Source organism: Belonocnema kinseyi, chromosome 7 (genome assembly GCF_010883055.1).
Source record: "Belonocnema kinseyi isolate 2016_QV_RU_SX_M_011 chromosome 7, B_treatae_v1, whole genome shotgun sequence".
Classification (NCBI taxonomy): Eukaryota; Metazoa; Arthropoda; class Insecta; order Hymenoptera; family Cynipidae; genus Belonocnema; species Belonocnema kinseyi.
This window is the reverse complement of record NC_046663.1, coordinates 104,557,601-104,578,714: the sequence shown is the minus strand read 5'-3', so window position 1 is coordinate 104,578,714 and position 21,114 is coordinate 104,557,601. Positions and strand designations below refer to the sequence as shown.

General features: G+C 31.6%; 1 protein-coding gene across 8 annotated transcripts in view; it reads right to left on the bottom strand.

The window, feature by feature from the left end:
- The window catches only part of LOC117176327 (secretin receptor-like), a 256,742-nt gene that overhangs the window by 139,364 nt on the left and 96,264 nt on the right, over window positions 1-21,114 (bottom strand). The window contains exons 1-2 of one of the 8 annotated variants that reach the window (XM_033366561.1): window positions 3,543-3,594; window positions 3,398-3,464 (exon numbers count right to left, since the gene is read on the bottom strand). The exons of 6 other annotated variants lie outside the window; for them this stretch is intronic. In XM_033366561.1, coding sequence (XP_033222452.1) covers window positions 3,398-3,409 — 12 coding nt within the window. In that variant the 5' untranslated portion in view covers window positions 3,410-3,464; window positions 3,543-3,594. Of the gene's footprint in view, window positions 1-3,397; window positions 3,465-3,542; window positions 3,595-21,114 lie in introns of those variants that run through there. One more of the 8 variants, XM_033366560.1, reaches the window with a different exon arrangement.

Here is a 21,114-nt window from a genome sequence, read left to right as displayed (position 1 = left end):
GGGGGGGGGGGGTAAAGGAATAGGGAAGAAAGTGCAAGAAAAATGTAAACCCTTAGGGAACACATTAGAAGCTTCCATTCCAAGAAGTGATAATTACAATACTAATAATAATATAATATATAATAAAATATACCTTATTGAGCTAGAAAATCCGTCGCCAATTCTATAAATACTTTACTAAAAATCAACACAAATTTAATAACTGCCGCCAACTTGGTACCAAACGAAACCGACATCCTTTTATACTTGATTTTGGAAACACTTTACGTAATAGAATAATATATAATAATAATTTTAGGTTCAAAAGTTTTGAGAACATAATAATATTACTTGCTTTGTCATTCACGAGTCAAAAGTTTTCGTTTTTATGTATTTCAATTTTAATGCTGTTTAGTGAATCCTGAACGTCTGATTTATTTCGCGGTGGAGTCGGAACGAAAGTTCTTCGCGCATGATAGATATTTTGGCGGATGCACGTAACATCGTCGACAGTTAAAGTTTCGTCATTATTTTTCAATTCTCTATGCAAAAATTTTGAAGGATTTTCAGAAATGTCATTTGCTGATTTACGTTAAATAGAATTGCTTAATTTTTTTGTTGAGTATGTTTAGTATTTTTCTCAAAAACTTCTTTACTCGTGTTAATTTTAATAAAAGCTTTACATGACTTTTTAGCGCAAGAGCAACGTTGAACATCGTCCTTCAACAATTTGTGGAAACGAAATTTATATCCGTCTAGGATAAATAAATCTTTTCCTTTATCGCTCACCATTTTTTTTTATTTTTATATATGCGTTGTGGCAGATCGCACGGAGAAACAAGGCACAAAACCCCCAACCCTTACTCTATTACTGAGCTAATTCATTTGGCAGTGAAGAGGGGGAAGAAACGTCAGGATGAAGCTGAACTAGGACAAAAGTGATCGCGGGCCGCGATTCGGATATTTTCTTGACCACGGGCCGCAACTCGGTAACGGTCAAAAATTTATCGGCCACGTCAAGCTGAATACGCAGGTATATTTTGTTTTACGCTTTGGTTACTTTTTAGATTCTCATCCATAACGAGAAGGCATTCGTTTTATGTGAAAACTGACTTTCGCGGATTTCATCAAATGTCGACGTTTTGAGGCCTACTGAGTCAGGAAAAATAGTTTTTACAGCAGTGTCTGTCTGTCTGCCGTCCTCTATGGTGTTGTCGCTGTCCTCTGTATGCCGGATAACTTTCAAAAGACTTATCGGATTGGATTGTACTTTGTCACATAGTTTGAGGAACCAAAAAGAAAGATCGAGTTCGTTAACCAACCATTTTTTATTCAAATTAAAAAAGTCACAGCATTTGAACATTTTTGAAACCACTTTTTTTCAAGATACGAAAAAGGGTAGATCAACAAAAATTGTGAACCTAAAAAAGAGCTACCAATTTGCACGAATTACTTTTTTATTGAATAAGTAGTTTTTTTATTTGTAAACAACAATATAAAAAAAATTATATATAAACGATACAAGCTACAAAGATAAATAAGACCAAATTTATTCAACCAAAAAAGATTTACAAATTATTTACGAATATTTGTTTGATAGGAGGCGTAGTTTTTCTTTTAATCGTAAAAAACAAGATTCAAAATAAAAAAATTATAAAATAAAGGCTATAAGAATAAGTATGTCTCAATTGTCATGCATATTATGAATTTCAATGACATGCATTTATTGAAATGATACATCTTTCAGCGCAGCTAAAAATAAAATTTAATGCAAAATAATAATAAAAATATTAAAGTAATCATGGTAAATACAAGTTGTACTTTACTTTAAATATCTGAATAAGCAATAACAACTACAACATAGCATTTCGCGATCCGTTGAACTTTTATTTTAAAAGGTCTGTGCACGAATGTGGGAGAAATGCAAAGACCGAGAACTCACAACCACAAAATTATAGTGGCGCATGTTTTGAGTTTTAATTTTAAAAGGTCTGCGCAAGAATGTGGAGAAAATACAAAGACCGAGCGCTTAGTGCGAGGTAAATACATAATTGAGTGCGAAGCGCGAGACAAATGCATTATAGAGCACGAAGCGCCAGAACCAACAGTCGTGCGCCCCGCGCACGCTCAAACTCGTGAGCGAAGAGAGCCGCGCACGATGAGAATTTTCCCACGCGGCGGGCAGATATTTTTTTTATCTATAGATTGTTCTGAGTGGACAATACTTTTAGACGGTTTCGAGCGCTTAACAAGTTGTTACATCCGTCACCTCAATTGATTTGAAATGTCTAATGCTGTGGTCACAAAAACACTCAAAATTTACTCAACAGTAGTTATGACAAGTTTTTTTATAAAAAATTAATAATAAAAATATTTTTTTATTGATAAAAAAAACATATTACACATTTTCAATCAATTACAATCGATTTTTTGAGACAAAACTACTAAAAAATGGCCAAAAAGTAATCATAAGTGGTAATAGCAAGATTTTGTTAGGAATAATGATTTATTTATCGATGGCAATACTTTAATTTATTTTGTAGGAACTTCGTCGTGGAATTCACAGAAAGCAATATATTTTCCAGAAGCACAACTTCTCCGTTTTTAGTCAAAAATGATTTAAAAAATTGGAATCTTTGTAGCCTTACATTTACCAAAATAATAAGATAAAAGACTTTATTTTTTCAGATGTATGCAGATTTTTATATGCTCCATTTCATCTTCTATCATCATTAACGCAAACTAAACTTTACATGATTTATTTAAAAAAAAAAACTAAACTCCACTTCTTTGCCTGTAAAAATAGGAAAAAATGGTCAATTTTAGGTAAGACATTGTTCTTTTTTTGCAATCACAGCAAATTGAGTCTACTTCCAATTACATGTCAATAACTTTTCCGTAAAGTAATTAGGTGCAAAGGTATAATTAGGTGCAAAGGTACATATTATTTTTTTGAAACCTAGTGGGTTTTCGTTGCTCTCTAAATATGAATCAGTGAAAAACTCACTGATTGAAATAGTAGTAAGACATTTCACTGATTAATCAGTGATTGCGGAATTATTTACTGATCAGTTCAATAATACCTGAGTAAATCATGTAAAGCATAAACTCTACATTTTTAAGTTAAGCGTTGTTGTTCGTCTTTTACTTAAGTAGCAAGAAGAATTCCTTAATGAAATAAATTTTTTAATTTTCGGACTATAAGTCTGCTGAATTAACTGCGGAATAAATATACTCTGACTCGTATAGGAAGTACTTACTTAACGGCTATGTACATAGCAGTTCAATCTTGAAATTAAAGTTATATGTGAGGTTGTAATACAATATTTAATAATAATAATATATAATTACATATATTTTTAATAGATACCTGTAACTCACAATGTATAAAAAATATATTATAGAATGAAAATCTTACGTGCGTCATCATCTTGTTCTTCTATCTTTTGCAGCTACAGGTCGCAATGTAATTTTAAATAGTTAGTCTGAAACAAAAATGTAGAGTATAAATATTAGGTGTTAATAAAGGTCATAGAATATAGATAATTGTTATCTCGCTGTACCTTTTTAACAGATAAAAGTGAACCAAGTTTACTTGGCATTTAGATAACGTCACTAGCAGCGTACATACTCGTATCACAACATTTTGGCTATTCGTACTGAAATTTTGGTACCAATAGCTCTCTTTTCCCGATCCCAGTACTGGTATCCAAAAAATCCGGCTATATCAATATTTTTGTGTAAGCTTTTATTATGTTTTTTTTTTCATTCCTCTCTTCCAAGTAAGCTTTGATTTAAACTATGAACTATATTTCTATAATTAATTAATTGTATGAATTAACTTTTCTGTCTACAACAGACAGATTTTAGAAGAGGTATAATTTCCAAGGTTTAATTTAATGTGAGATTTGCAACTTGAGACCTTTAGAATGGTGACGACATGGTCTTCATTCTATAATTATGATTCAAATATTCGATAATGTTTGTGCCACGCAATTTCAGGAAAATTTCAGAATTGGTCAATAATTTAAAAATTCAACGAAAACGAATAAACTTATTCAATTACTCATTTTAAAATCTCATTGGACTTATTTTCCGACTTCTTTTATGATTTAAATTTGTGTAATGTTATGTAATATCAACAAAAATAAAAATGCACTTTAGTGTACAAGTAAAAACAAACTAATGTGATAGGACGGATATAGTTTTGTTTTGAGTTGTAAGGCACCATTGCCAACGACGACATCGGACATAAAATTGAAATATTGAAATGATTTTACGAGAAGCCCATACAACTTATTTACGATCTATGCTAGTAAAATTTTTAACAATTACATAAAATATCGAAAATCCCGAGTGGTCATTTAATAATAAAAGAGAGACAACTGGAACAGTTTTATATCATGAGGGGGCACCTTTTTTCCCTCCTCACTTTTGAATGATGTTTTATCATTTTAAATGTATATAATTCAATTCCATAGAATCGAAATCAGGTTTTGCTTTAAATATACAAACATGTCTTTATATAATTAATTTTTTTAAATCTTAATCATTTATAAAAATTATTCCACTTCTGTTAAAAATTACCAAGCGACGCAATTTGTTTTGTTTACTCATGATAACGCTTGAATCACTGAAGATCTGACGCAGTTGCAGAAAAATCGTAATTTATCAACTATGCCCCTTATTGTTATATCATTGTTTATTTGTATTTTATAGCCAGAAGATAAAAATATATTGCAATTTTCAACTGCTAGCCTTGCCTTAAATGTATTTTTTATTTTACTTTCACTCAATGGCACGATAATCCCTTGCGGAAAGATCATCATATGAATGGTCGGGAATCATAAGGGGCTATTGCTCATTCGAAAAAGTTTTCAGGAGAACGGAAAAACTTTAGCATTTTTTCTTTCCGTTTAATTTTTTGTTAGCGTTAACAATACTGCTTTTAAAACTCTCGGTAATGATAACCTCAGTGTAATTCTTGAATATTTTCAATACAGTGAAACTCTGAGACTAGGATGATTTTGGGGCTGACCTTGGTGAGGAATTACCCAGATAGAGGGCCGTTTCGTAGAAAACGTTTTTGTTTGTTCATGTCTGAGCGACCGCCACTCACCCCGCGTAGCTTCTTTTACTCCTACTTGCGGCGCGGCGTCAATGCTCGGAAAAACTCTATCAGGATGCAATATCTCTAGGTTTCACTATAATTAATTATGTACAAACGAAAAAAACGAGGAATATACACGCATGTTACTTTTTGACGAACAGCTGGTTCTTGTATGTAGTTTTTAATGTCAAATAAGCCCAAAAACGTGTGCGTAGTATACATATCTAGCATACATTTAAAACCGACAAGTAGCACCACAGACTAGTATTCTTTTGTTGAAACCTCGCGGAACTTACAAGAAATTATGAATCTCCATAAGACTCTGTACTGGGTTAGCCCCTTATGTTCACCGAGTACTTCTTGGGATAGCCTCTTGAGGAACTTTGTTATTTCATTAAAAATAGTCAAATTACATTTGTTTACTTTCTAAAAAAAAGCAAGACATGTAGGACAGATTAGACAAAAAAATTTTGGCGGGTTAGCCCCTCATGGTTCCCGACCATTCATATCATGATTTCTCTATGACAAAATGAACATATCATAATTCATTTTATAATTATCACTGTCATTTATTCGTAATATTTTTGTATGATATAATGAATTGCCCTCTAGGGACGAGAATGCCACTGAGTGAAAGTAAACTAAAAAGGATATTTAAGGCAAGACTACCATTTAAAAATGTTAAGGCCTATTAATTCCTGGTTACAGCTTATTCTTAATTTATTTTATTTAAAAAAGTAAAAATTTAATTTCTTTCTTTAAAAGTAATAGTCTTATATCGAGAGAAATGAAACTTTTACAGATTCTCTACATTCATGCAAATTTCTGAATTTATTAAACGCTCCAAGCTCGATAAAATCTTGGAACATGCTGGCTTTCCTAAATTCTTTTAATATTATGCATTCCTGAAATTCTTTGAGATCTGTGAATTACTTTAATTAATAAAAGCGTTAAAATACCTGGAATTTCCCGATGTGCTTGAACTTATCTGGAATCCAGGAATTACATGAATATTCAGAATTCTGTGAAATTGTTGAATGTTCTGAATTCCTGAAATTCCTAGAATTCTCTAAATTCCCTGAACTCTTTTGATTCCTTCAATTGCATGAATTTATTGAATTACTTTAAAGCTATAAAATTCCTGAAATTTTATGAATTTCTTCAACACTATGAATGGCGTGAATTCTCTCAATTCGAGAAATTCTCTGAAGATCCTTAAAATCCTTGAATTTCCTGAATGTACTAAATTCCCCTAATTCCTTCAATGTTCTGAATTCTTGGAATATTTTTAATTACCTGCATAACTTGAATATTCTGAATTCTATAAATTTTTAAAAATCTGTGAATTCCATGAAATATTTTTAACCGATGATTTCTCTCAATTTCTTAAAATACTTTAATATTCTGAATTTCATAAATTATTAAAAATATTCTGAATTCTCTTAAATTCTCGAATTCCGTGAATGCATTAATATCCTTGAATTCTATCAAATTTCTAAAATCTTCGATATTTGTTTAAACAATTGAAAACTGTTAAAAAAGTCATGGTAAATATTTAACTTGTCCATTAGTAATCATTTGTATGCAAAAAAGACGGAAATTGGTAAAAAGTAACAATAATACGTAAAAATGTAGTTTTTTTATTTTTGGGTCATATTTAGGGCGCTGCGAGGAGAGTTTTCGATAAAGTAGGCGATAAAAATGAAAAATCACGGTAAGACCAAACTTCAGCCTTCATTGAATTGCATTAAGAAAAAGGAAAAATAATTAAAAACTTGATTCAGTTTGCAAATAAAAAAGAAAAGATATATGTAAAAATAAAAGTAACTATTAATAATTATTTAAAAAAAGAAAAAGTTATGAAAATATGTAGTCTTATATGAATAAATATTAATTTTTAGATACATTTTGAAAGCAGTTTCAACTTTATATTTTTATGATTTATTTTGCTCATATTGATTTTATTATTGGTTGAAGTTAAAAAAATTATTTATTGTTAAAATTATTAATGTAGCTAATGAAAAAATTAATAATATTAAATACCTCAATGACAAATATATTTAAAAGATATACATGATTAGAAGAATTAATAAAAAATATATGCCGTATATCAAATATAAATATAATAATAATTAAAATATCTAAGATTACATCTTAAGTTACACATTAAAGAATCTTTGTACCTTTAAAATCTTAACAATTTCAAGTTTTGAAGAAAATATTTTTTTAAAGTAATAATAATTGTAATTAAAATGTTTGAGGGAATAATTTGGTAAATGTCAAAGAAAAGACTAATAAATGAGAAAATGGATTTAATATTATTTAATATAATGTATATATTTATTTAAATTGAACCAAACATATTGCAAACTTCATTTCTAAAATAAACAGACTATAAACTATTAAACTCTATAAACAAACGTACCGTACTCATGACGCGCAGTAGGAGGAAATTCACTTTTTTCGTTCAGCTTGACGCTCCGAACTTTTGTCTCCTCTATTTGTTTATTGATAATTTTTTTTAACACACGCACGAAAAGTTCGATTTTCGAGGCATCTATTGCGTGCGGGAAATGACGAATTCCGAAACCGTGGTAAAAAGCAGTTAGAAAAAGAGTTTTTCCAGCTGCTGCACTTGAGCTCTTTGAGTAAGATTACTTTTTCTTTCTGTTGCGCTTGTGCATTTCGAGTCAGAATTAGTTTCCAGAACTGTCGGAATCATAACTTCACTTCATTATGATTTGACTGATAAAAGACCGATAAATTACCGAAAATTTCTGAAAATTTTGGAAACATTTAGATATCTGAAATTATCGGTAATTTGCCCATTTTTCATAAATTTCTGAAAATTTTGGAAATTTGGCCAATTTTTCATAAATTTGAGAAAATTTAGCAAAATATCCATAAATTTTTAGACATTTTTAAACTTCTTCCAAAAAGCTTCAGATTCACTAAATTTCTATAAAGATTCGGTAATTTACAAATTTACCAAAAATGTTCAGAATTTTTAGGTAATTTATGTAATTTTACCATAAAATTCCAAAAAATACTATAATTGTTAAAAAAATTGGTTTTTATTGTTTCTCAAATCGAAAATTTCCCGCATTTGTTAGAAAAAATATCGTGTGCTACAACAGTTTCACACTCTTGTGGAACTGCCTACTTTCCACACTTGTAGTACAATATACTATTCTACTCAAAGTATGGAAAAACTGAAATTTTGTACATAACAATTTTTTACGCTTAAATAATTGACCAGGAAAACTTTCTGTTGTCTTAAATTAATGTTTAGGGACTCATAAAATACAAATAATTTGTTTATTCTATCATTTATTTGTTGCAAACAAATTTGATAAACAAATCAACAACTAGGCTTATTATCAGTAAAAAATTTTTGTTGCTAAAAGTGCTTCACATTAATGTAGGAATTACATTTAATAACAAAAATAATTTGAAAGTTTATAATAACTATCGTTATAAATAATTCTTGTGGCAAAATATTAGAATTTGAGATTTTTCAAATTATTATTTCTTTCAATCGCCAAAACTACTTGAGGTATTCCTTAAAACAATAAATGTTTAATAATATTTAAGAAAATATGACAATTTAAATTTTTGTGAACACATTAGATAAACAAATTCAAAATTTTGGTCTTTTCGCACAGAAATTTTTTTTACATTGGAAATGTTTTAAGCTGTTAGACGAATAACTGCTAGTCATAAAAATATTTGAGAAGTTAACAATAACTATTGTTATAAATAATTCTTGTGACAAAATATTTAATTGTAAGGTTTTATCCAAATTTTTATTTTCTTTAATCGCTACAATGGCTACGGATATCCCTAAAAAAATGTATCTTTGATCATATTTAGTGGAATATAATAACTTGCATGTTTATAAACAATTTACCTAAAAAATTTCCCAATGTTGGCAGTTTCACTTGGAAAAAGTCGAGTTTTCAATCGTAATAGATTGAAAATGAATCATAACACTGCACGCTAAGATTCACTCAATACAAAATCTTTTGACAATAGCCCACTGACTTGGCCATCAAAAAAAATTTAAATTTGATAAAACCTTAAGTTTAAATATTTTGTCCCAAGAATTTTTGATAACAGTGGTTATTGTTAACTTTTCTAATATTTTTGTGACTAGCAAAAATTTGTCTAATAGTTTTAAACATTTCAAGTGCAAAAAAATTTTCAATGCGAAAGGGCCAACATTTTTAATTTATTTATCTAATTTGTTTAGAAAAATTTAAATTGTTATATTTTCTCAAATATTATTGAATATTTATTATTTTAAGGAATACCTAAAGTTGTTGTGGCCATTGAAGGAAATTATAATTTGAAAAATCTCCAATTCTAATATTTTGCCATAAAAATTGTTTATCACAGTGGTGATTATAAACTAGAGATAGTGCGCATCTTTAAACTATTTCGAGAAGAGGGAACGTTTCGTCGGCTCTTTTTATTATATGAGACCGAACGCGCGCTATCGCGGGCGCATGTACTATTCTTTTTTAAAGTATTATATTTTAGCATATTTTATGTATTTCTTTACTATCAGATGTACGTAGTTTAAGTTTATCCTATATTTTTCTCCAAGAATATATGAATTTGTTTTTGTTGACTTTGCAACATCCAATTTATAATGAAACTTAGTTTATTTTTAATATTATTTTTAATTATTTAAAAATACAAAATTATTTGAATATTTCTGTATACACATAATTATTTATAATATTATTTTATTATTTATTTATTTATTTTTATTATTATCTAAACCGATAGTATCAAAAGTTTGTCCTTCACAATACAATGTAATACGATGTATCAAGACGATGCCCCTTGCCTTATCATCTGTTAAAATGCGACATCGTAGAAGATTATTTGCAAGTTCGATTATTTTCAAACGTGTACTATTTCATATACCTTCGTTAATAAAAATATTATGAATTAGCATAACAATAAAATTGTTTCTGGATCGTAATTCATGAGGAGGAAGGGTCAGTGGATTCAATGTGTTTAAGTATTCTCGGAGTATTACATCATTTATATCTCCATTATCAGAATTTTCAACACTAGCTACACCTGTATAAATTCGTTCTGTGGTTTTGTCCAATAGCTCCACGACTCCGTAATTTATTTCTTCAACATCAACATTTCGTGCTGATAATACAGCAGTCTTTGCTAGATCTCCAAATCTTCGATCCTTAATAAGTTTATTAAACATTGTCTGTACTATATCATCGGTTCTATTAGCTACACTTTTTTCTGGGGCTATTAAGTAATTCTTATTGTCATTTTAAGTACCATCTCCACAGACAATAAATACTTTTTGAATTCTGCTTCTTGTGGTAAAGTACTCATATTTATAATGTTCAATCTACTAATTCCAAAGCATACCTTGGCGCCATTAGAACTTAGTCCCAATTAAAAATATCTACTTCTCGCAAGTATTGGGCATATTTAGATTGAGTTTTTACACGGGAGACGGATTTTGTAAAAATTTTGTAAAAATAAATATACAGGTAGACTTTCTAGATTAATCCTCTCTTTCTATGCTCTATTATTATAATTCTGACGGCCGTATAGTTAGCTCGATACCATGTACAAAGTCTAAATTCGAACGGACCTCTTTTTCAAACGTTTGGAGATAGAAAGAGAGGTCCGTTCGATTTTCGACTTCGAAACAGGATCGGCGCCACACTGCAGTAACTATTTGTCGTTGGAATAGCACGTCACTTACCAACCCTGAACATACATGTCGGCCTCGGTGACATAAACAATTGACCTATTATAATATAATAAAAACATTAGAAAAATGTACAACGACAATAAAAAACATCAAAAAGATGTACAACAATCAAATTATTATGTTTTTATCAATTAATTACTTGGATAATTGATAATTTTGTACAATGTCGATTTTCAAAGTTCCCGCTTACTGTGTCTACATTCAAACCAAAATCAGAATCCAATCAGGAATCAGGAAAGGGCGTTACGACTTTCGATATATTTCGAGTTCGACTCATTCATCTTCTTTTTATGATAGGATCGATGATTATCCTCAACTTTATAATAAACGCTATACGCTTGCTTTCATTTGTGGGTTATCCTATAAACATCTAATATTTAATCATTCGTTTTATAGTCGATTTTCAAATTGTATATTTTAACCAAGTAATCAGTAGTCTTTTACTATCAAATTATTAAATTTATGCTAATCTTTATTGGATCATTTTTCTGTATTCGAATTAAGAGAATGTTACTAGTAATTAAAGAATTTGACTAATTTAGATTTATGGAGAATCCTGTTGAATAAAACAAGAATCCAACGACCAAACTTGCACCACAACGAACAAATGAAAACCAAAAATCCTATTGTAATCTGAAAAAAAAAACAAAAAAAAATAAAATTTTCGGACAAAAATAAAAAAGAGGAAAGAAAAAAAAATTTTATTTTTTTATTTTTATTTTATTGTAATTTGATGATAACAAAAATAAAAAAGACGAAAGGAGGAAAAAGAGAAGGAAGGGGATGTGGTTGGCTGCCTTCTCATTTTTCTTTCCTCTTTTTTATTTTTTTCCGAAAATTTTATTTAATTTTTTTGTTTTTTTTCAGATTACAGTAGGATTTTTGATTTTCGTTTATTCGTTGTGGTCCAAATTTAATCGTTGGATTCTTGTTTTATTTAACAGGGATTTGCATCAATTTGATTATTGGACGTTAAATGGGGTTTTTAATTTGGATTTTGGTCTGATTTAAATTTTGAAAATTTTAATTTATATTTACAAAGTTGGAATTATGTGAAAGTTTTTCTGAAGGCGAGATTGATTGAAGACGCAAGTGATAAAGGCACCCTTGTTTGCAGTTATATTAGCCGAATATTAACGTCTTTGGATGAAAGACCTAACTACCTTTTTTCCACTTTAGCTCTCCTATCTTTTCCTCTGTAAATCCTATTTTCGTAACGTCTACTAATTGTCATTATCGCAAGCCCGATCAATCAGTAATGCAAGAAGATTATTCTTGGTAAATATGTTCGACAAAGTTTCAAAAAATTCTATTTCTCCAAGAAAATAATGACTCATTAATGCTTCTTTAGTATCTTACCATTCCTCAGGTGCGAAATTCGATCGGATGCCAGAGCTTAACCATCGGCCTAAGGTGGGCCCTGTTATGGTAACTGATCTACAGTATCCAGGGTTGGGCCGACTAAGATGTTTTCAAGCTGTCATGGTATAACCGACATTCACGACGGACGTCGGCAGCGAGCGAAACGCCAACCGTCAGCCCAATTCTGGCCTAACTATGGTACGACAATCGGATGAATTGTGGCAGATTGGTCGTTACGACCACAATAATGCGGTCGTTCCGACTATGGATACTACAGTCGGATTGACATAAGTCACCTTGATGCACACGATGGTGGGTCAAACATTGGCCCGAGTATGAGTATACCGTCGGATAAACTTTAATTAATTGTTACAAAAAGACCCTGAAACTGTAGTCGGCCCGACTGTGGTCAAGAGTTGGCCCGTCGGTCGATGTCACATGTGACTGTGACATTGGGTGCACATAACTGCTTCATTTCGATATATCTGCTTTCGGCCACAGTCGATCTGCTCGCATTAATGGGAGGTCGAATTGGTGTGTTCCTCCGCTACATATTCGAAATTGATATATTTTAATATATAATAAAGTAAATTTTAAATCCTGCAAAATTTAAAAATTCCAAAAAAGCATCGACCACTGAACATTTTGAAAGTATAGCTTCCCAATTTGTTAAGCCTCTTTCTAAATTAATCTACGTATAAAGAAAATATAACAATTTGCTTTAAAAAAAGCATGCCAGAACTAGGCGTTTCAAATTTAATTACTTTAAATTTCCTATCTAATAATATGTTTAAGTGAAAACCTTTACACTTTAAAATTAGAAACATAGTCATGTTTTTTTATATTTTAAATCAGGTTTTCAATTTATCATAAATAAATACATATGACGAAGAATATGGCCATTTTTTCTATGATGAAATCCCTGAAGTTTTATAGAGTAACACTAGTTAAAGATTCTCTAATATTATATAATAAACAAGCAAATTTTAAGCAACTTTGGATGAAAACAATATAATGATGAAGCAATTTCTTTGTAAAATTTTTATTGTTAATATTATAACTAAATTTAATAAATAAATGCATTTATCAGGCATTTTTCGACTTTTCCAACATTTTCGACAAGTCTTTCGTTGTCAAATACCCAAATAATGCATATATTTATTAAATTTGTTTAAAAGATCATAGAATGTATCAATTAAATATGCATTTTACTGAAATTATCATGAAGTTCCCAATTGAAAAGACTGACATAAAAAACGAACTTTTTAGTCCACAGATGCCCGAAATACCCAATAATGTAAAAAAAAAGATAAAAAAAGTAAGAATTTTGCTGAAATTATTATGAAGTTCCTAATTAAAAAGTTGACTCAAAGAAAACGAATTTTTATATCCACAAATGCGTGATTAATGCATTTTTTAATAGATCCGTTTAAAAAAAAGATTAAATCCATCAAATAATTATTTCTCTGCCGATAAATGCTCGAATAATAAATTTGATTATTAAAGTTGTTTAAGAAAGTATCATAATATTACTCAACAAATTAGGAATTTTGCTAAGATTTTCACAAAGTACCTTATTAAAAAAAAAAAAATAGAAAAAAAATTTTCTATCGAAAATTTCCTGACTAATGCATTTGTTGAGTAAATTTGTTAGTAATTTTAACAATAATAAACTCAAGAAAAATTTCTTAATCATCATCAGAGAGCGGACGAGCGTAGTGTGAAGTTGCGCCCCGAGCAACGGTTCTCTACAGCGAGGAAGCCTAAGCTAAGCTCGGTGCGCCACTTCAGACTACGCTAGTCCGCTCTCTGATCATCATGTTGTTGTTATCGAAATTTGTCGCAATAAAACTTAAAAAACGTAAAATTTTGGAAAATCGTAGAAAAAATTCTTACAACAAATAATTTGTTTATACATTTTTTTGAATATATAATATTGGAATATTTTAAAATAATATGACTCAATAAAACTCAGGTGATTTCAACAATCTTTCTGTTATTGAGGAACACCGCGAGCGTCAAACTATTCAGCACAGTTTTTGTAACCAAACTTCAAGTGCTTTGATAGTCAAGTGGTTAGAGTGCGTGGTAAAATACACTACTTTAGGTAGTTTAGATAGTGTTTGGATCTTGAGTAAGATTGTTTAAAGCGTTAAAGCGTGCGATTATTATCGAAGTAACCGCGTGTGCGAATTATGTGCTTAATTACGATAAAGAATGAAGATTATATAATAATTTCAAAAATTACTTGTTTTTTAAATTAATTTTTATCGAAGGTTGGGCCAGCGTCGTCTTGATAGCTGGCCCATATATAGGGCTAAATGTCGGCCCGACGTGTTGACCGTTATCATTTAGCTGGTTAGACCTACCAGTGGCGCACAAAGTTGGACCGACCGTATGACGGTTGGCCGATCGTGAGCCGACGGTCAATTCGCACCTGGGTCACTATTTTTTATTATTGTTTGCTATTCTTAAATTCTAAACATATTTTCCAACCTCAAAATTATTTCCTTTTCTTATTATTTTCGATACATGCACTTAATAAAGTATAAATAATATCAGCGTATAATATATAGTGTAAACGTTTTTAAACAGAACTTTAATTTTCCCTTTCAAGCAGAAGAAGTATTTGTTTTGGATTTATGTTCATACACAGTTTGAACTTGATAGCAGATAATCCTTTATCGGTGGTGTAGGAGAATTATGACACCCATTAATTTGCGGAAAAAGTGCCCGGCTAGGAAGGCTTCCAGCGATTATCAAGAAAAATACACCCTTGTTATTTTTCACGTGGAAAATGAATGAAAGTAACGAGGATGACATCTCGTGTGACTTGTGTGGGCTGGAATTCATTATGCATTGTGACACCCGTCCCCCTAACTTCATAATGACTTCATAAACACATAGGCACCTGTTAGTTTTGTCGACATAAATCTTCTTTAACTTTCTTGGCACGTCATCTTTTTCTAAACGAGAGGAAAGTAATCAATTTTATGAAGCACGCTTTTGCACTCTTTAGTATTCTAATTTATTTATTTATGCATTACATGCAATTTTCTGATTTATTTTATATAATTTGACATAGGGGGATCTCGTACTGAATTTCATTTACGTGTCGCAAGAGGGGAAACGAATAGAAGATTTTTGTTATTTTTATATTTTATGCTTTCAGCTTTTTATAGATTTACTTGGTCCATCCTGAAAAATATTGGTTTCAATTTGGAAAATTGAACATTTATTCCATTTTACAATTTTTCATTTTGTGATGCTTATAAAATGATAGCATTGTTCATAATATTGAATAATCCCAATTAAAAATGATTTAAATCTTCAAACTTCGAATTAAAAATGTTTCAATTATAAGTGCTTCAAATTCAAAATTTCGAACACGAAATAAATTTCGACAATTATAGTATATGGACATTTCCATGTCACTTTTAACTTTTATGTCCATTGAAGTTTTTTATGAGTGTCGAAAAAAAATTACTTTTTACTTTCAGAATATTTTTAAGCATAATAAACGTCACACTGAGCAGAAATTATTTTTTAACAGCAATGGCTAGGAAGATAATATGAAGACATGAAATATGCATGCAGTATACTTTGTAACACGTCCACCTTAATTTCAATGAAAAATTTTTATTGAGAATATTATTTTAAAGAACATTAAGGAATTCACCACTGTTTAAACAATGTTATTGATATTAACCAGACCTATGTTTTTAGCATTAAAATAGCTTTTCCCTTATTTTCTGTTGCTGCTTTCTGTTCTGTTGCTGTCATGCACAATATTCAAGTTAAAATTTCGCTCGTGTAACCCATGTGCGAATTTTCTATTGGGCTATAGTCGGGCCAACTTTTTCGGAGTTGGGCTAACTTTGCCAGCCAGGCATTGGCCAACATACCGAAATAATAACTATGGCCCAACTTTGTTTGCCGACTATTGGGTACCATAGTTGGCCCAACCATGACTACTAGAAGTCGGCCCAACCATGTCTACTAGAAGTCGGCCCAACTATGGCAATTACATGGAAAAAAATATCCATTACATTTTATAGAACTAATCTTATAGTAGAGGATACGATGGGCAGTTTAATAAATACAATACTATCACTACACTGTTTATAATCGCACGCTATGAAAATTTTTATTCGACTTGGGGTTCGAACCCTATAAGTTTCGCATTCCTAATTTCTGACGCCTAAAGCCTCTCAGCTAACCTAGCTGGAAGTATTACAAACAAAATCTGAAATATAACCGACAGCTGTGCTTGGCTGTTTGCTAATTTCGGTGAACCATTCTATAAAAAATATTGCTACGCTCATAATAATATATGTAATAAGATTCCAGATCTTAGAAATATTACAAATTGTTATTGAATATTTTATGTGATTAAGCAAGATTTAAACTAAATTCAAAAATATTTAAAGATAATATAAAACATTTTAAAAAATCAATATATATATTAAGAAGTTCATTAGAATTCAAAAGATTTCTACAAATTTCCGAAGATTTCCAGATATTTAACAGACTTTAAAGAATTCAAAAACATTATTTATATTTTTAAATTACTTTAAAAACTTAAAAGTAATTTAAATTCTACCGAAATTTCTAAAAAATTCTTCAAAATTAGATAAAATCTCTTCAATTCATAAAAAATATCTTGAACTCTTTTAAACATTTTGAAATATTTTAAAATTCGTTTATAAATCTTAAAAAATTTTAAATCTAATAACTTCGGTTAAATCCCGTGAAATTCCTGAAAGTCTGTTTAAGTACTTAAAAATATTTTTAAATTACATAAAAATCCTTAAACTCTTTTGATTTTTTAAAATTATTTGAAATGCTTTATAAGATTTCAAATTCCTTACTCAAATTTTAAACCATATTAAATCCATTGAAATGGCACAAAATCCCTTAAAATCACTAATAATCTCTTTCTAGGTGCGAAAGTCGGTTGGATGCCAGAGCTTGACCATCGGCCCAAAGTCGGCTCTGCTATGGTAACCGATTTACAGTCACCAGAGTTGGGCCAACTAAGATGTTTTTAAGCTGCCATGGTATAACCGACATTAACGACGGACGTCGGCGGCGAGCGAAAAGCTAACCGTCAGCCCAATTCTGGCTCAACTATGGTACGACAATCGGATAAATTGTGGCAGATTGGTCGTTACTATCACAATAATGCGGTCGTTTCGACTCTGAATACAGCAGTCGGATTGACATAAGTCACCTTGATGCACCCGATGGTCGGTCACACATTGGCCCGAGTATGAGCAGACCGTCGGATAAACTTTAGTTAATTGTTACAAAAAGACCCTGAAACTGTAGTCGGCCCAACTGTGGTCAAGAGTTGGTCTGTCCGCCTACGTCACGTATGCTCGTAACATTAGGTGAACATAACCTAGTTCATTTCGATAGATTTGCTTTTGGCCGCAGATGATCTGCTCGTATTATTGGAAGCTCGGATTGGTATATTACTCGTAGAAATATCTAAATATTCAAAATAAACCATTAAAAATTCTTAACCAAAAATAGAAACGTTTAAGGGTAAATATTTATTATTTAGATATCTTTTAAATTCTCAAATTTAGTTTGAATTCAACAAGAATGAAAAAAACTTTGTTAATTTGTGACACAATATCATAATTAACAATGTCGAAATGAAACATTCAGAATTATTAATTGAATAATGCTGCATTTTCAAAATGTATCTACTTTAATATATAATAAAATTAATTTTAAATCCTAAAAATTTTAAAAATTCTAAAAAAGCATCGAACACTGAATATTTTTAAAGTATAGCTTCTCTATTTGTAAACCCTCTTTCCGAATTAATCTATGAAGAAAATGCAACACACAGTTCATATAAACAAACTTCAAGTGCTTCGATAGCCGAGTGGTTAGAGTACGCGGTAAAATACACTAGTTTAGTAAGGGTTCGACTCCTGGACGATTAAGATTTTTTAAAGCGTTAAAGCGTGCGATTAAAAGTGTAAGTAACCGTGTATGTGAATTATGTATTTTGTAATGGTAAAAAGTCAAAATTATATAATAATAATTTTGAAAATAACTTTTTTTTTAAATTAATTTTTGTCGAAGGTTGGGCCGGCGTCATCTTAATAGATGGCCCATATATGGGACCAAATGTTGGCCCGTCGTGGAGAAGCCAAAGGCGGTTGAATGTTATCATTTAACTGGTTGGCCCGAACAGTGGCGCACAAAGTTGGACCGACCGCCCAACGGTTGGCCCGACCGTGGGCCGACTGTCAATTCGCACCTGGGGATTGGACACATAAAAAGTATTTTAAAGTCTCTAAAGTCTCTTGAAAATTCTTTTGCTTTTTTTAATTCTTCTCAAATATTTTAAACTTTAAAATTACTTGAAATATTTCAAAATTCACTTATAAGTTTTTTTCTCTTTTTATTAAAAAGAATTTTTCATTCCCTTTATGCCGATTTCCAGGCCGGCTTTTGCCCGGAGTTGGGCTGGTAGTCGGCGTTACTCGTTAACGAAAGATGTTCTATAGTTATCCCGATGATTGGTCCATGTTTGGGCCATTGTGGGGGCAATAATCGGCCTAACTTCTTCAGAACTTTCTAAATCCCTTATGCCGATCTCCGGGCTGACTTTGGCCCAGAGTTGGGCCGGCGGTCGGGCTTACTCATTAACGAAAGATGTCCCAGAACTGACCCGATGGTTGATCCATGTTTGGGCCATTGAAGGGCCAATAGTCGGCCTAACTTCTTCAGAACTTTCTGAATCCCTTCATGCCGATCTCTAGGCCGACTATGGCCCAGAGTTGGACCAGTAGTCGGCGTTACTCGTTAAAGAAAGATGTCCCATAGTTGATCCGATGGTTGGTCCATGTTCGGGCCAAAGTTGGGCCAATAGTTGGTCCCACGTTGTCTGCCAACGTTGGCTGTTTAGGTTGGGCCGACAAAAGTATCTTATAAATATAAAAGGTGGCCCAACTTTGGTTGCCGATCTACGGGGGGCCAAAGTCGGTCCGACTTTGGGCCAACGCACCTTCTCTGGGTGCTGACCTGAATTCGCAACTGGAAATATGCTTAAACATTTGATAGAGACATTTAATCGACTTACATTTTAGAATACAGACTGATATTTATGAAAATAGTATTATTTCAAATATTCTCATAAATATTTGATGATTTACTTTTTCTATCGAATTTTTTTATCACGATTGTCGCTGGTGATAAGAATCTTTCGTTCGACAAAAATTAAAATTCGACATTGCGAATATTGTTGTAGATCAGTATTTATAAAAAATTATCAAAGCAGATAAGTGTCACATAATTTTTTGACGGTTATGTATGGACAATGGGAAAAATTATTTAAAAGAGAAAAGGGATGTGATAAGGAAGAAAAAAGATTAAATGTTCCAAATAAAAAGACAACCTTTCATTTCATTCCTTCTAGAAATTTATCTTTTAAATCATTTTGTGGATACAAAAATATGTTGGAATCCTTTAAAATTCTCATTTTACCATATAAAAAATGTTCCCTATTTCAATATTAATTTGTCATTAAACCAATATCTCAAAAGCTAAAGGTTTTTTCATTTTTTTTTTTTCAAGGTTTTTTCCATTCTTCTAAGATTAGTTAAATGAGAAACGCCTCCCCCCCCTTGAAATTGCTCCATTGCATACACTTAAAGCAGGCCACTTCCAGGCCAGCGATGTTCGCACAAGTGCACTCCGCCTTCGGCCGGCATAAACCTTTACGCCCGCTACATGAAACTTTGTGCCCGATAAATAAAACTTTATGACACCTACACACACATTGCACCTCGAAACTAATACGGAGTAAATTATATTTATCTTTTAAAAATAGCATCGCTGGACTCACAGTCTCCCTTCTGCTAAGTTTCACTTATAATTCAAAGCTGTAAAGAAAACCAAACATCCTTTATGTGCTTCAAATGCTTGTTTTAAAGAGGGTAGGACAACAAGTATTGAGTGTACTAAGGATATAAGGTAAATGTACTGATCATGGGATACTGCACCGTGAAATCGTAATGTATCGAGAAAGGAATATACGTTTTTCAGAAATTACAAAAGAATCCTTCTATACCGATTATTTTATTTAACCATTTATTTACAGTTTTAAAGGGAATGTTTTTTCAATCTGGGGAGGGTCAGAAAAAGAGAAAATCCACTGCAATGTTAAAAAACAGCCAATATTGGCTGAAGGATAAATGCTCCGGGAACGTAAAAAATGCGAAAAAAGATGCAACAACGCATCAAAAGAAGCTTTATAAACACATAGACGCTGCACTTTGACGATGAGTGCAGCTCTGAAAGCACTGAAAATCGGCCAGAAACGCGCGAAAAATTAATGAAAATCGCAAAAACCGCACGAAAGATAGCGTGTACGCATACTACAGACAACCTGACCAGACCTGGTCAAAGTTTAGTGCACATCAAATGTAAGCCAAATCTGTGATGCCAATGGCTGCGCGGTCGATCAAAGTTTCGGCCAGCTCTAATTCACGGTGTCTCAATACTAGGACACAAAAATTTATTAATTGAATTATTATTTATGTAATCTGTATATCGCCTTTATCACAAATATTCTACAGATAATCTTAATATGTAACGTGCGCTGAAGAAAGGGGGCTTATTCTGAAAAGTGAGATTTTTCAGGACGAGCGGTTGAAGTCGACCCGATAGACCGGACTTTTTAGGAGAGAGGGAAGAATCACGAAATCTTCCCTCACCACTTATCACTACATTCTCAGGGAAGGAGATGCGTAGTGGACACGGCTCACGGGCGGGATATTCGCTGTGAGCCGCGCTCGTGTTGCCGCCTAGCGGATTTGAACGTTAAATAGCGGGCGTGTGTATTTACGTGGGTGCAAATGGTCAGTCAAACAAGATT